The 16211-nt window shown below is 42.3% G+C and overlaps 1 protein-coding gene across 1 annotated transcript; it reads left to right on the plus strand.

Moving 5' to 3' along the window:
• Positions 1-21: 21 nt before the first annotated feature.
• LOC109485987 (mitogen-activated protein kinase kinase kinase 1-like) lies at positions 22-13758 on the plus strand. The gene is made up of 17 exons (XM_019789684.1): positions 22-38; positions 457-571; positions 922-1590; positions 2483-2599; positions 4710-4855; positions 5087-5205; positions 5578-5656; positions 6037-6178; positions 6572-6799; positions 7145-7278; positions 7574-8726; positions 8950-9090; positions 9483-9645; positions 10178-10309; positions 10485-10601; positions 11110-11267; positions 11856-13758. Exons 1-17 carry the CDS (start codon positions 22-24, stop codon positions 12000-12002), a joined length of 3777 nt encoding a protein of 1258 aa, XP_019645243.1. The 3' UTR covers positions 12003-13758.
• The last annotated feature ends 2453 nt before the right edge of the window (positions 13759-16211 follow it).

Here is a 16211-nt window from a genome sequence, read left to right on the forward strand (position 1 = left end):
TACAATGTAATGATCATAGGAATGTCAGGTGAGTCCAGGTAATGGGAAAACCCCTTCCCTCTTAATTAAACAGATATGTATTGATATTGGACACCAAGTTATACTTACAAATGAATGAAAATCTATCTGTACCTCACTATCCATCTTATTTGTACATTGTAATAGATTATGTGTAACAATAATCACCAATATTGAAAAAAAAAGAAATCACGATAATGAATGAGGGAAAAAACACAGAAATCATTATTTGCATACTGAGTATTCATTTGTATTGTCTTTTTAAAAGAATCCATGACATATCCAGACTTTCCTTTTAATGTTAAGAGGCAATAAGATTATTTTATATTACATGTGTATTTATATTTGTATCAAACATTGATTGCCTACCATGCCCAAACTAATTCAAAACCCCAAAATTTACAAGTTTAAATAAATTCAAACTTTCGTCATTCCCAGCATTCGAATAGCTGCCTCGTCTGTGTTACTGGAGGCTTGTCTGGGCGGCTCAGAAATCCGGGAGAAGCTGCGTGGACGGCAACACGCTCTAGCCAGGAAGCAGAAGGGACCAATGGTGAGTAAGGAAAGCTTAATGCTAGTAATCAGTTCATATTCACAGTAGCAAAAGTTAGCAGTCTAAGAAAAATAGACATGATCGTGGAAGTATATATGTTCGCGGTGGCGGCAGGTGCAGCATAAAGAAAGTGGCCAAATTATTTGTTAATGGTAATGATAAGTTTGTGGTACAGAAGTGACCACCAGTGAACAAAAGAACCATCACTTTATTTAACTTATTTTTAAATTACTGTAAATTGTAGGTCATCACTATAATATCAGTTTTGATAGAAAGTAAATTACACGAAATTGCTTGGAAGGTCATTACTTTGACACATACTGATGTTGTGTCTATCGGTTCCTCCCCAGCTTGCCAAGGCCCCAGTTTTTGCACAAGGAGCTGTCCTCCCCCAGGTAGTAGTGGTAGATCCTGAGTCAAACAACGTGGAGAACGCAGAAAACTCTCAGAACTCACAGAACCAGTCTTCGTTTGGAAGCGTGCAGAGCAAAATCCAGTTCTTCAACAAGAGGCACACTCCCTCCCCGACTCCCAGTAACGACCCTAGTGACGTCACGGACGTCACAACCTCCAGTTCCAACAGCAGCGGCGGCCGCTCCACCAAAGTCCGCCGGCGTCGGTCACTGTCCCCGAGTTTCGGTGCCAACCGCGGGAAAGGAGCAAAGGGACCAACCATGCACAAGGTTAGAACGGACATGTGTAACTGTAACGAGGCTCCGTTTCACCGCCCGTCATGTCCGGCGAGAAGAGGGCACAAACTGTTCCGCTCCAAGTCGCACCAGAGTGCGAGCGGGCGCGGGAAAAGCACGCCGACATCCAGTCGCCCGTCGTCGCCCGGGAGCGGACGCGGGACTCCGACGGGCGCCGCTGGTTCGACGGACGAGATGGAGAAACTACAGAAGAAGATCCGCAGAGTGCAGCGCATGAGGCTGTACCTGTTACAGCAGAGTGGACCCAACTCACTGTTGGTGGGCGGGGACTCCCCTGACGACAAGCACCGCGTGCTAATTGGTCAACAGGTGAGTGATCATTGTGTTTGATAATTTGATCCAAATCTTATACAATCCACACATATATTGCCTAAAAATACTAGTTAGGACTGAGTTATCCCTTCTGTTCTTGTTAGTGTGGGTGGTCTGACTTAGAGGAAGTATCAAATATGTATGTAGTTCAAGTGTATCCTGTTTGAAATGATATCTTGACCTATTTCTTCCTATTTTCCTCACTTGGGAGGTTGACTTGCCTAAGGAAATGTTAACCATGTTTTTGAAGTCTAACATTTGTGCACCTGTATCCGGTAGTAACATGCCTGAGGAAGTGTTTTTGAAGTCTGCCATGTGACATGTATTTGTACTAGTTCCAATCTTGACCTATATCTTGGGAGGTTGATTCAACCAAGGAAATGTTGATGGTATTTGTGAAGTCTACTGTTTCTAGTGTAACAGTTGGGTTCAATTGTCACCAGCTGGCCAGTCTGGACCTTTTAACCTTGCGGTTAGTAAGTAGTGCATTGGTTTCGTGAGTAGACAGCTCTGATTCGGTGTGGGTTCGAATCCTGGGAGCGAGTTGCTTCAGTAGCTTTGTGTTTCATTGGTTCCCAAACCGGGAATCGAACCCGGGCCTTGGCGGTGAATAAAGGGCAAGTAGTGCTCCTGGGATTCAAACCGGTGCCAAACCCAGGACACCAGCCATGAACCTAACACACTAACCACAAAGGCACAAGGCTAAAACTAAAGTTTCAGACCAATTAGACTGGCCAGTTACTGACGTTTGAAGTGGTTCCCCACTGTTACACTATAGTTACTCACCATACATGTCTGAGGAAGTGTTTTCGAAGTCTGCCATGTGAGATGTATTTGTACTAGTTAGTCTACAAACTGACCTGTATCCGGTACATGTGGTTTTCCCCAGAGCTGCAGCTGCGGGAAACACATGCCGTGTGTGCACCTGCTGTTCATCATGCTGCGGGTGTTCCAGGTGGCCGAAACCAACCCCCTGCTACAGAGGAAGACACTCAGGAACTACGAGGTATGTGGGTGGGGGGTATTTTTAGCTTCTTCATTAAGTGAACTGTGGCTGTATAATGTGTAGGGATCCTAACTAAAACTGTTGTTTCTAGAAAAGTACAGTAGTCCAATAAGTAGAACCATTATGAGTATGCTTTACATTTTATAACTTAAGCAGGGCTTGTGCATATGCTACTTGCATTGGTCCATGTACTGGGCATATGCAGGTTAGTGCAGGTATTTCTGTTGTCTACCTGCACCAAACCTGCACTGGTCCATGCCATGTACTGGGTTTATATACAAATGTATGTGTTTGTGGATTTTATTTGCTCGATTGACTGTTACCACCTACATAAAAGAAATAATGGAAATGGTTTCTAAATAGTTTTAAGAATGATCCACACTTCCAAAAATGATATAATAAGCCAACATCTACTTGGCTTGTGAAGATAATTTCTGTGTTGCCCTTTTGTTCCATGCATTCCACAACTATTCCTAGTGATGTCCTATTTTGTATATAGCACATTCTTTTCCTCAGGCATAATACATGTACAATAGACCTCCACTATAACATGGAGTCCACAGGGTACATATAAGGGAATTTCAGTGATAATAAGCTTAAGAGAACATGTAAAAGATGCTGAGGGCTTACTGTTTAAAACAGTGCAGACAGTTTTTGTCTTAGTTGAAAATATTGATAACTAGTAGCCATTTTTTCTTTGTCAACAAAGAGTGGAAAATACTCACTAAATACAACTTTCATTTTACATTGATGACAAAAAGCTCAAACACTAAATAATAACAGCATATTACATATTATATGCTGTATATTATATCATTGTCATTTTCTAAATGCATTGTAGACAAACAAGAATTGCATTTTTGACATGTAGCATTACAAGTAAATATAAAGACTTAATAGCCTAAATCATAGCTCCATGACAGTTATAGTTTTCCCAACAAAATTAAGGAATCCAATTTCCACTATGGCTGTACTTGTTTCCCAAGAGAAGTAATCATATCCTCTCTAACCAGGGACAAATCCTCGTTTAGAACCGTGGGTGGAATAGAATATGATGAGGGACAATTTTCGGAATTCTTGAAAACCCAAGTAGGAAATGCATGGGGATGTGGTTTCAGGAGAGGCATGTTGGGTTGACAGGCCGTATTGTTCACCAGGGAGTTGGTTTGTAGACACAGTTGGTTCCCGTCCTCTTCAAACTCTGGATGGGAAATTACCCTCATTTTTCCACCATAACATAACAGGGTTGGTTTCAAATATTTACGGGGAGTGGGGCAGCAACTTGTGTTCAATACAGTTTTTAGGTCTAGAAAACCAAACTTTTGAAAGTCAATATTCTGGTACTTATCTACATGCTAAGTTGAAACAACACTATCCCAATTTATATCGACATTCATGGAGCAAAAATGAAGAAAACTGTAAAAGAAAATGGTACCACCCAGAAAATAAAGGCATCTTGGGCCTGTTTTAAGTATAAAATGGTGATGTAAAAGTGCTATTAAATGTGGGGCAACATGTCCTAATATCGTACAGTTTCCCATATTCAGATTATTGCAGTTTTACCATTTCTCTTTTATGGAATAGCCATTTAAGTTCATGTTCATACAACCATTTCTAGGTTTGAATGTTGGCAGTCCTTCCTTAAGTTCTGTATATTCAAACACATTAGCGTGACACCAAACAGTACACACAGTTTCCGGGGTGGGCTCGATAATCCCAGCGCTATAAATGGGCTACCGTGTGAGAAATAGCGGAAATCTGACTTGACCCACGTAACAGCTGTCCCCACATCTGTACCAGAGCCCTGCCCACCACTCAAAGAGGGCCTGTCATGCCCAGTTAGCTGTTCAAGGGTTCAAATAGTCTGGATTGGATCCTTGTTAGTGTAGTTGTGGGGTTATGGTGGTGTGGTGTGGGAGAGTGCAGGTGTTTGTGTGTGCTGTACTGTGTGATCTTGTACCATACAAGATTCACATGGTTTTGAACTTGAAACACAAAGACCTCACCAATTTGATTTGTTGGTTCTCAGATTTTTTCAGAAAAGATACGAAGCAACAGATTTTTCTGTTTTCGTCAATGCGTTAACAATGCGCATATCTTGATGTTTCAGGTGGAGAGTCTTTTCAGGAACTTTGAGGCCAGGAAAAGAAACCGTGTGTGGCGGAGACGGCCTCCGCAGACACCCAACAAGGCCGAGGATGTGGCTGAGTCTGATGGTGCTAAACCGGAAGAAGAGACCTCTGGTGATGAGAAGAGGTACTGCAAACAGTTTGTTCTTTCATACAAAGTCATATAGCTGGGTGACTATCAAAAAAAAATATTACAAGAACTGTAAGGAATTGTTATCAACTATTTCCAGTTGGGAATTACATTTCTGGACAGTAGTTTTTTTATTTCACAAAGTAGAATAAAATTTTGGGGTGCATCAAGTACATGTACCCAGTATTTCGAGCCCTGTTACATGTATTGTTTGTGTTTTTCTTCCAGAGTAAAACCAGAAGATGACACCTGTCCCATCTGTCTGTTAGAGATGGTGGATGGTGAAAGTCTGACGTCGTGTGATGACGGCTGTAACAACCAGATGCACCACCAGTGTGTGGCTGTCTGTAAGTACACATTTACTGTAAATCACTTTACGTTCGTGTTAGCAAAAGTTTGCGGTCTAACAAAAATGGACATGTTCACAGAATTATATGTGTGAGGTGGCAGCAGGTGCAGAAAAAGATGGCGTGATTATTTGTTCACGTTAATGATAATTTCACAGTACACAAGTGACCCCAAAAACCATGAATATAAAAGTACTTTGAAAAAATTACAGTACTTTCTCCAACAACTGAAAGCAAGTTAGCCTTTTTTCCATTTTTGTTAACAAGAAGGAAAGGAAATACCATTGCCCAAAGAATTTTTACTCAAGGATTTAGTGATCATTTACATGTAATGTTTTGCTGATATGAGTTGTTGTTTTCTTTTCTCCCCAGGGGCTGAAGCCTGTAAGAGACAAGGAGATGCCTTCAGCTGTCCTCTCTGTCGGGCAGTCTGGACAGAGGAGGGAGAAGGGTAAGACTCAAACTTCTAGTAAAATTACAGAAAAGTTACAGCTGTGCAAATGTTTCATCTTTTTTTAATTGCATTTTCATCATGCTCCATAATGTGAGAAACAGGAGAACATGCCAAAAGAAAAGCATCTATAAATCTATTGGGTAATACTAGTACTAGTACATATGTGGAAGAGAAAAAACAACTTAGTACAAATCTAACTTACATAATCTTCACTGGACTACAAAGAGAAAACAGAAACCACATAATACAATTGTCATGATGTACATTATGAAAATGAACAAATTTTAGAACTCAAGTTTTTAACTCGGTTGTCTTAAAATTCAGTTATTTTAGCATTAGTGAGTGATCCCATACATGTTGCTGCCATCTGTCCGCAGGGTTCAGGACGAAGGTAGCCAGGCTCCACCCAACTCCCGTGCCCCGTCCCCCGTACACCCCCTCCCCGGGGAGGGGGTACACCTGCCCCACTCTGAACCCATCCCCCCGGAACATCGCGACATGGCCGCACCATGGATAGAGGTAACAGATCACAACTCGTCTCTTCTTTATTTGTGTTTTCATTGATAATAGAACTACACAACCTGAGAAACAACCCGAAATCTAAAAAAAAAAGATACAGGCTACCTACTGACCCAGGACAGAGACTGGAAACAGGTTATTTTTCCTAGGCTTTACTTTTGTTTCTTTTTACCTGGATGTCTAACCTTCATAGATGTAACACATCTTCTGGTTTTTATTGCACTTCTCAAAGTTACAGTATAGCAGAACCCCTTATGAGGTGCACTGTCACTTATATACAAGCTATTTGAACACTAAAAACACAAACCTCTAGGATCGCTAACCACATGTACAATGTAACAGCTTTTATTAGAATAATACACTATAATACCTACTTTTCCTGATGTCCTGCAGTTGTTTGGGTACAACCTTGTGAGCTGCCTGTTCTCGCGTGACTGGTCAGTACGTGAGGCGGGGTTGATGTGTCTGTCCCATGAGGTGGCCAGGAGGCTGATACAGATGGAGGAGGATGAGGAAGAGGAGGAGGACCCTGCTCAGTGGACATCTGTCCTCAGGGTCTGCTGTAACATCCTGGCCATGCTGTGTAGGGATCCTGTCTATAATGTCTATGTCGCATCACTGGTAAGCAAAAATATCACTATCAGTGTTCTAGCCAGCATCTGTCTTTGTCATTTTTTAAAACTTTGCCGCTCATGATAAACGAAAATTTTGCCCAATCTGTTAGCTTGACGGACATGTAAAAATAAGGAAAGATATGTCATTAAACTAAGCTTAGTCTACCAGCAAAATGCCATTGCTAAGCTTTTACCGTGATAGTAAGTCGTGTGTACAAGTTAAAATGCTTTCTGTTACTATAAAGTATGCTGCGCTCAAGCAACAGTTCTGGTCAACATATGTAGCATATATTGTAGAGGAAACTGTAAGCTTTTGTGTCTCACCCGGTGATTTTTGTTTCTCTACATACAGAGAAGTCTGCGGGACATGTCAGCGTACACAGTGTGTCGGACAGAGGACCAGGTCTCATGTCTACAGGACATGCTGAGGCCTGTGGTTGATGTCATCCTCATCAAGTGTACTGATGGAGCAAAGAATAGAAGAAAGTAAGTGTTACAGAGTCTTGTGCTTAAGAATACATCTAATATCAATTCTGTGATAGTACATTTTGGTAGTACGGACACTGCATGAGCAGTAAGTAGAAGAAAGTGGGATTTACAAAATTTTGGTCTTAAAGAATCAAGACAGATTAATAGAAATTGGAAACTAGGAAAGTCTTGTCCAGGGCATTGACTTTATTTGTTTGGAATGCAAAAAGAGGAACAGAGCAAAAATTATATGTTTTCCTTGTACGATATAAACATATATAATGACTAATTAATTTTTTCTCCCCATAACTAGCCGTACCTGTCAGCTGTCCCTGTCCACTCTCCTGGAGCTGGCTAAAGGCCAGGATGGCGGGCTAGCGACGGCCTCGGAGCTGCCCCGTGCCGAGTCCCTGGCCGTGGGGGACCTCCCGTTCCTCCTGTCCTGTATCCTGGCCCCTCCCCCTGCCGACGCAGCCTGGCAGTACTTCCTCGGGCGACTCAACGTCATCGAGAGAATCATCGAAGACTTCCCCAACCACTTTGTCCGGCAGGGCAGCCAGTCTCCCCGCAGTAACAGCCCTCCTTTTGACACAGAGCCTCTCGCCTCTGTTCTATCCTACGTGTGTGAATGCGTCAAGAGTCCACACCCCAAACTGGCCAAGCAGTCAAAAGATCTCTTCCTCAAGATAGCTCGCTGGGTGTCGTCTGTGCCTTCTGTCTTCAAGTACATCTTCAGTATCCTGAGCACGTACACCTCACGGCGCCACACTAGTCTGATGGAAAGTCTCCTGGCTCTAGCCGCGGAGCTGGGGATCAGTAAAGACTGGCTTCTCGCCTCTGTTCCTACCAGCCCCTGTAAAGCTCCCAAGGAAACCCCGGCTGGTGCGTCGGCTGACTCCACTCCGTGTGTCACCCCACACTATAACACACCTTCTACATCACCCGGCAGTAGTGTGGATATACCAGCACCCACACAGGCAGGGCCGCAGCCTGGTACTGGTCCTGCTGGGGTGTTAACACCACCCCCCTCTCCCGTACACTCAGCAAGATCACCACAACCAGACAACAACAACACAGAACAGAGTCACACAGGTGGGGAGGGGGGCAACAATGATGATGATGATGAAGTGCAGAGAGAAAACCGCGAGATTATGAACGGCGGGCACCACAACAACCAGTGCCACAACGCCGAGCAGCTGACCGTGGTCGCGGCGGGACAGAACGGACTGAGAGTGTCCTTCGAGAGCGAGGTGGCTCCGGGCTTCTCGGCCAGCAGTACCAAAGTCCTTGAGGGAGGGCCTGTGGTTTACTCCACGTCCTGTAAGGAACAGGTGGAGGTGGAGGAAGCCCAGGCATTGGCTGTTGCCATGGAGATGTCCACCCTTCCTCAGCAGGCCCTTCCCAGAGTTCCTGGTCTGACCAGGAGGACGGAGGAGAAGGAACTCATCATCCATGTGCAGCCCAAGGTAAATTAGGGCTGCTTATAACTCGGATAAGTTTTCCTGCAGGTACAGAAGGTTTTCATGATACTACAATGTTGTAAAGCACAGTGTGTAATCATATGCAGAGCTCGAGATACTCAGGCTGTTTAATGAATAGATATGAATAAGTTGGCCCTGGCAATGCAGAAATTTAGAACATTAAACGTGATAAGATCTTTAACTTATTTATGGCTGCTTTGTTGTCCAGCACCTGAAGGGTGGGAAGCAGGGTGGTGCGTATAAGATGGACCAGCAGTGGCTGAAGGGGACCATGATCGGTACAGGGGCCTTCTCTACATGTTATCAGGCACGTGACGTACAGACTGGCACGCTCATGGCATGTAAACAGGTAAGGACTCTACTGTTTATTATATATAATTCTTTGCATTACTTTTCCAAATCATACAGAATGACCAGAAAATTGACTGAAAATCCAGTTCTGCCACCTGAAATTGCATTGGATGCCTTTAATTGCAGAACTGCAAAACAGTTATATAATAAGTAGAACACAAGTAAGAAAATGAACCCATGTAAACTTTTGATCTTGCACAACTGCTATATATTAGTATTTGTCTTTTCATTCTTTTTCTATTTTGTCAACCTTGTATCTAACTGTCCTGTGGCGTAAAATAAAACAATTTAAGATTCATCCATTCTGTATCAGTATAGCCGGTATATAACTGCGCTTCGGCATAACACATCTGTTTCTCAGCCAATCAAAACTGCTCGTTTGTGTTCCAGGTGTCGTTCTGTCGTAACTCTCCGACGGAACAGGAGAAGGTTGCAGAGGAGATCCGGGGAGAGATCCAGCTGATGGCACGGCTGGATCATCCCAACATTGTCCGAGTCCTGGGGGCCACACAGGAGGGAACACACTTCAACATCTTCCAGGAGTGGATGCCAGGTAAAACTCCTGTCACACATAGCGGAATATGGTCTCCCAAACACTACCAAACTCCCCCAACCATGGTTAGCAGTAGGTAAAGCCCCTGTCACACATAGTCGAATATGGTCTCCCAAACACTGCCAAACTCCCCCAACCATGGTTAGCAGTAGGTCAAGAGCAAGGTTGGCTAGTACTGTTCAGCAACGCCAGCCAAATGTTTCAAAATGTTTAATACGTTCTGGTGTGGAAGAGAGGTTCAGCCTTAGTTGACTGGCAGCCATTTGGGAGTAGGTCAGCAGTGGTTGGCAAATTTGACACATAATTAACTTAAATTTGATTCAAATTTGCAAATAAAGGTACATGTAGGTGTGGCCTAAATCTGGTCAGACTCCTTCCCAATGTCATCAAATCCCAAACTTCATCAGACTCAAAGATAATGAATGAAAGTATTTGGAACATTTATTATAAGGCCAATGAAATGCTGATGATAAAAATGTTGCACATTTTTTATTGATGACTGACATGCTGCATTTTTCCTCTATTCTGCTAGGGGGCTCTGTTGCTGGTCTGCTAGATCAGTATGGAGCTTTTTCAGACACGGTCATCAAGAACTTCACCCGGCAGGTCCTCTTGGGTGTGTCTTATCTCCATGACAACTGCATCATCCACAGAGACATCAAGGGTAAGAGAGAAAACCGGTTCTCTTCAGAAATTCTTCAAAGATTATCTTATGTATCATGTTGTATATCTAGAGAATACTGAATTAACTTCAATTTTACGTGTAACCAAGAAAAAAGTATTTCGGTTCCTGGGAAAGATGTTTCCTTATGTTGATGTTCTGGTGTAATTTTCCTCAGGAGCTAACCTGCTAGTTGACAGTACAGGGACCAGACTGAGGATTGCTGACTTTGGGACAGCAGCACGGCTGGCCACCAAGCTGACAGGAGCAGGGGAGTTCCAGGGACAGCTACTGGGTCAGTACTGTACACAGAAACTCCCAATTTCTTATTTCTTCATCTTCTTTAGCCAGAGTGGCTCATGATCACAACTGGACAGTAGTGTCACTCACTGATTTTCAGACAGGCCTTGGAAAGACATTGCAGCTGCTAAAGTACATGTCTTTTTAAAAAATCTTAAAAAACAAGGCAAGAAATTGACTACATCAGGCCCTCATATATTTTTATCATTTCTGACTTTGACTATTATAAGGATCCCAAAACAACCAAGACAAGCTGTAGAAACATCATGTCCCAAATACAAGAAACAACTTTCAATTTAAATTTCCCTTAACTTGTCTTAGAGTTGGTTGCTTGGCTTTAATGGAACTCTTCTTTTATAAACTGAATAAAGTTAGGTCTCAAATATATTCTAACAGCTTTGAAAAGAAAGTTCCCTACTTTTCTAGTTTTGGTTGCCTGTCTTAGATCTGACTCCTTTTGATATCCGAACATCCCAGTAATAGCCTTGTTCCTGCCTCCTTAGGCACCATTGCCTTCATGGCACCGGAGGTCCTTCGTGGGGAGCAGTACGGGCGCTCCTGTGACGTCTGGAGTATCGGCTGTACCGTCATCGAGATGGGCACAGCCTCCCCACCATGGAACGCCAACGCAGTAGACAACCATCTGGCGCTCATCTTCAGGGTAGGTCCAAGGGTTTTGTAAACTTGATATTCTACTAATTTTGTTAATCATGTTGGGCTGCCTGCCTGGAATAATTCCACTTTGCCATTCCAAGTATCTCATGCCTTTAATGGTGTTCTTTAAGTTCTTTTATTACCTCCATGAGAAAGTTGCGTGTTAATTGTTCTTGAAGGGTTTTTTTTTTTAATACATGACCTCCTTTATAGCTGACAACTGTGTTATTTCACTTGCACGATAAAGAAATACTTGTAGACACAATGGTGAATGAGAAGAGGACACAGTCACCATCACACAAGATCTAAATATTCCATGGAGGTCTGATATCTCCGAATTCTTGTTCTTTGAAGGTGTTTTGCTTCTCAATACATGACCTCCTTGACAGTCGGTGTTGTTTCCCCTGCACAATAAGAAAGACTTGTAGACACAATGGTGAATGAGAAGGGGACACAGTCACCATCACACAAGATCTAAATATTTCATGGGGTGTCTGAATACTTGTTGTATATGCTTTAACTACCAGAATGAAGAGATTTATTGTTTTGAACGTTAAGAAAGAAAGGTTTGTGACAGGTTATATTTCCTCCCCAGATTGCGAGTTCCAGCGAGCCTCCACCGCTGCCACAGAACTTTTCACCCGGACTGCGAGACCTGGTGCTGAGGTGTCTGGAACAGACCGGATCAGACCGGCCGTCCACGCGGGAACTGCTACAACACGCTGTCTTCACCGCTTCGTGAAAACCACGGGAATCTACACAGATTGGTACAACTGTGGAAATCACACTTCTCAATTCCGTGACGTGATTTTGGAAAAAAAATCTGTGGAAAGAGAAAATCGTGAAGTGACAAGCTAGTAAGAGATGGAAGTTCGAAAGGTGCTCTATCGACTCCGTGTTGGAAATATTGTTTCAGCCATCTGGTTTGTTCAGAGTCACTGAGGAGTAGAATTTTCAAGAGGCCTAGAACTAGGAACTAAAAAGCAATATTCAACATGGTGTGTAATACTTACAACTGGAATGTAAGACTAAAGAACGCCAAGTCAATGGCTTTGAGGAGCTAAGTTAGGACCAGAAGGTACAGGGTTCGAGTCCTAACATAGATGTTAGAAGTAGAACCTCTTTGATAAGAGGTTTGTTTCACTTGGAAATGACTGTCAAATTGTAGACAGTTTTTACATGCAATGTAAACTACTACTTTTAGTGTGTTTTCATTCTCTACTCTGAGAAAACAGTTGTTAAGTCTAGCATGTGATACAGAACATGTTAGGAGAATCAGCTACTGTGTCGGCTACAGTTTGAACAGGTTGACCCTGTTGTTTTGAACAGACTGGTCTGTTATTCTACACAAAAAATTGACAGGACCCTCCACCAATCAGCTGGTTCCATTTTTCAGACGACTATTTTGATTGGTCACATACATGTACAAGGCTGGGTCCTATTGGTCACCCGCTTGCCACTTCATTTCAAACCTTGCCAGAAACCACTGGGCCCTTTCAGCCAATCAGCTGCATGGTTCCATTTCTGAGAGGATCATCTTGATTGGTCACATACAAGGCTGGATCCTATTGGTCACACCCTTGCCACTACATTTCAAACCTTGCCAGAAACCATAGAATAACAGATATCTGTCACCAAAAACTACAATGACACAAATACAAGTAGCTGCTTTATAATGGTCATTAAAGCAGAGCTATGTACAAGTACTGTATAGGCAGTATTATAACCAGGCCACTTTTAATATCATACACAGCAGTTGTATGAATATTACACTGATGTTGCCTTCATTTTAAACTTCAGATCCAAGGTAACCATCTTAAAAAAATAACCACCGTAAAAAAATGTATACTAAATGGAAAGCTGGACTTTCTGTTGTGAACTATGGTAACTAACACATACCTATGGTTTAATCTGTAATATGCTGTGCAGGGTTCAGTATTGTACTGGCATACTTAATTGCAGTATTTGAAACCAAGAAAGCAGAGCTTTCTTTTATTGGCAATTTTCTTATTCTTAAGGATAAGTGGTCTTAATTTTGCAAGGATTACAGTGTGACAGAATTTTGTTTTTCGTAAAGAATTGTGGAATGTGTTAAGGATTTTGTACTCTTTTCAATCTGACAGCCATAAGATTGTACATTCATAGTCCCATAGATTAGTGTGTTTTGTTCCTGTATTGGTGAGTCAAACTAGTAAGCTTTTCTGAAGACTGTATAGCTTTAGTTAGTTTGAGTTATTGTTGTACGTAACCAAACTTTTCTAGTTCACAAAGCTTCTGTTAGTTGCATTTTAAGTTGACTGTTTAGATAGGGTTGTTTTGCTCTTCTAACATCCAGTTTAGAAGATACAAGAAGGAAGCTTTATGAGACGGTATGTGTGTGTTGTAACTGCAGAGCAGTCAGTGGGGAGAAACTGTTGAACAGTTGAGCTACAGGAATGGCTCTGTGACAAGTGGACATGTCTCAATCAGGATACAGAATAAATCCTCTTTATCTATGACTTAATGTATTGTCTTTTGTGCGTGTGTTTTCTATTATATGATATGAATCTTGCATGTTCTTGCCCAGATGGGCTAAATGCACAAGAGGACATGCAGTATGCAGAACATGAGTATTGCATACTGGGACGATATATTCTAATGCTAATTGCTAGGAATCTATACATTATAACAATACTATATACTACCTATCATCTACTGTTAGTTGCCCTTCTCTCTTTTTGAAACATTTGGAAACATAATTACATACTTTGCTATACATTTGTTCTTGCATGACATCAAGTGTTTAAACGTGTCCTGCTTTGACATTTATATGACTTAAATGACACTGAAGCCACACCATTTTTGTGGACTTGTAGGACTTTATCTGCAATTAAAATTATTATGTTACATGATTCAAACAAGTAAAATTTCTTTGCACTGAACCATTCCTATTCTTGTTGAAAAAAAATATATTTTTGACCATCCAGATAAAAGGGATATTGTGGTAGCCTGGCCTGGCAGGCACCCAGGTTTTTCCGTAAACCCTATTACTTTTTCTTAATCCTCAGAAAATGCATGTGACTTGATGAAATAAAGATCTTGTTGATATACAGGCTTCAATTTACTATATTCTGTATATATGTACTAAAATACACCAATCCCTCGCTTTTCCATGGGTGTACTGTTGTGCCAAACAAAGCGTGTGGTACAGTTTGCACAACTGCAATACTTAATACATGGAACTGATGGTGAGTTCAGCACCAAGGAGATATCCACACTCGCAATGCCCATTAACAAATGGAGGGGGGATAAACAAATTTGGGAATATAAACACTTGCTGTGGCAAAAGGTATCCTGATCGTTGGGTTTGGCACGGAAAACAAGTTCAAAATTGGGCGACTAGAATAATTACTTTTGATTGGTGGCGGAAAGTTGACGGTTAATTATCAAGAGCGATGATGATTAATCCCGTTCGCACCCCTATGCAATTATCACACATGGTATGGTCCGTTCGACCAGCTGCAGGCAGCAAGCTAGTGTGACGGCGCTTTTGTGCCGCGTGGTGTGTGTGAATTGTCTCCAACTTTTGGGGTAAATTTTCGTCTTTTGCCCACAAATTATCCGTCTAAAGTGTAAAGTATATCATCTGGACGTTTCCATGTCCTATATGTGTGCCGTTCTTTGGATGTTTGAGGGAGAAAATTCGTATTTTCCTGGCGCTGGCGGGCGGACTCGGTTTGCAGACGGGGAAAATGAAAATGGCGACTACCATGGCGGTGTGACGCGCCGGATTGAGTACTTAGAATGCTCCATACATAAAGTCGTAGTAAGGTCACGATACGTCAAATGAGACCATACAATGTATCTCCGTAATCAGAAAGGTACAAAGAACCTTGTGTAGTTCAAACAATGACTTCAACTTATACTGGATCCACGGATTAACGCGTCAAAGTTCGCCCTTACTCAGAATTTAGGCGGTTTCCGCCATGTTGTTTTTGACTGAAATACGTACCACATGGGGGTTTCGTGGCACCCGGTTGCGCATCTGTTTCCGGGTCACACCAGGGGTCACACTATCGAGTACACTGTCAGACGACGTGGAGTAGTACTCGACAAATTACGAGATTTCATAATTTGGATGTTTGAACAGCAACATACGACTGATATACAGTCGAAACAATGCATACATTGCTTTGACATTGTGTCATACCATTGACACAGTTTTGGACGGAAAAGTATTTTAATTTTAAGTAGGTGAACATGCAGTCTAAACAGTGCAAAGAAAACTATGTGTTATACGATTGACACAAGACGGAAAAGTACTGTGTTATAACTGCGTGAATATACAATCTAAATAGTGTAGACTTAAGTGTGTCATACCATGTGCATCGACAATGTGTTAGGACGGAAAACTGTTCCTCTATGAAATTAGTGCGCGACTATTCAGTCCAACATTGAAAGTGTACTGTGTCATATGATTGACACAGTTTTTGGAAGGCACGTTCTCCATCATAATTGTGTGCATGTGCATGAAACGTTCAGTGAATATTTTTTTTTATTGAAACATATAATGACAAGACGCGGTACGTGGCGACACACTCAATTTACCCTTTTCCTTCCGATTTTCGGACGGAAAAGTTTCCCGTCATAAGTATGTGAACATACAGTCTAAATAGTGAAGAATTTTAAGTGTGTCATACCTTTGACACAGTTTTTAAACGGAAAAGTCTTCCGTCATAACTGCGGGGATATACAGTTTATGCCCATATATACCCAGATATACCCACCCAAGTACCCACCCACCCACATACACACTGTACCCACCCACCCACGTACCCACCCACCCACATACACACTGTACCCACCCACCCACGTACCCACCCACATACACACTGTACCCACCCACCCACATACACACCCACATACACACTGGTACCCACCCACCCCACGTGCCCACCCACCCACATACACA

The sequence above is a fragment of the Branchiostoma belcheri genome, unplaced genomic scaffold (assembly GCF_001625305.1).
Source record: "Branchiostoma belcheri isolate BF01 breed outbred unplaced genomic scaffold, Haploidv18h27 scaffold8, whole genome shotgun sequence".
Lineage (NCBI taxonomy): Eukaryota > Metazoa > Chordata > Leptocardii > Amphioxiformes > Branchiostomatidae > Branchiostoma > Branchiostoma belcheri.

Coding starts and splice junctions, on each gene's coding strand:
- LOC109485987 (XM_019789684.1), top strand. Junction 5,657..6,036: donor TGGACAGAGGAGGGAGAAGG/GTAAGACTCAAA, acceptor ATCTGTCCGCAG/GGTTCAGGACGAAGGTAGCC. Junction 7,279..7,573: donor GGAGCAAAGAATAGAAGAAA/GTAAGTGTTACA, acceptor CCCCATAACTAG/CCGTACCTGTCAGCTGTCCC.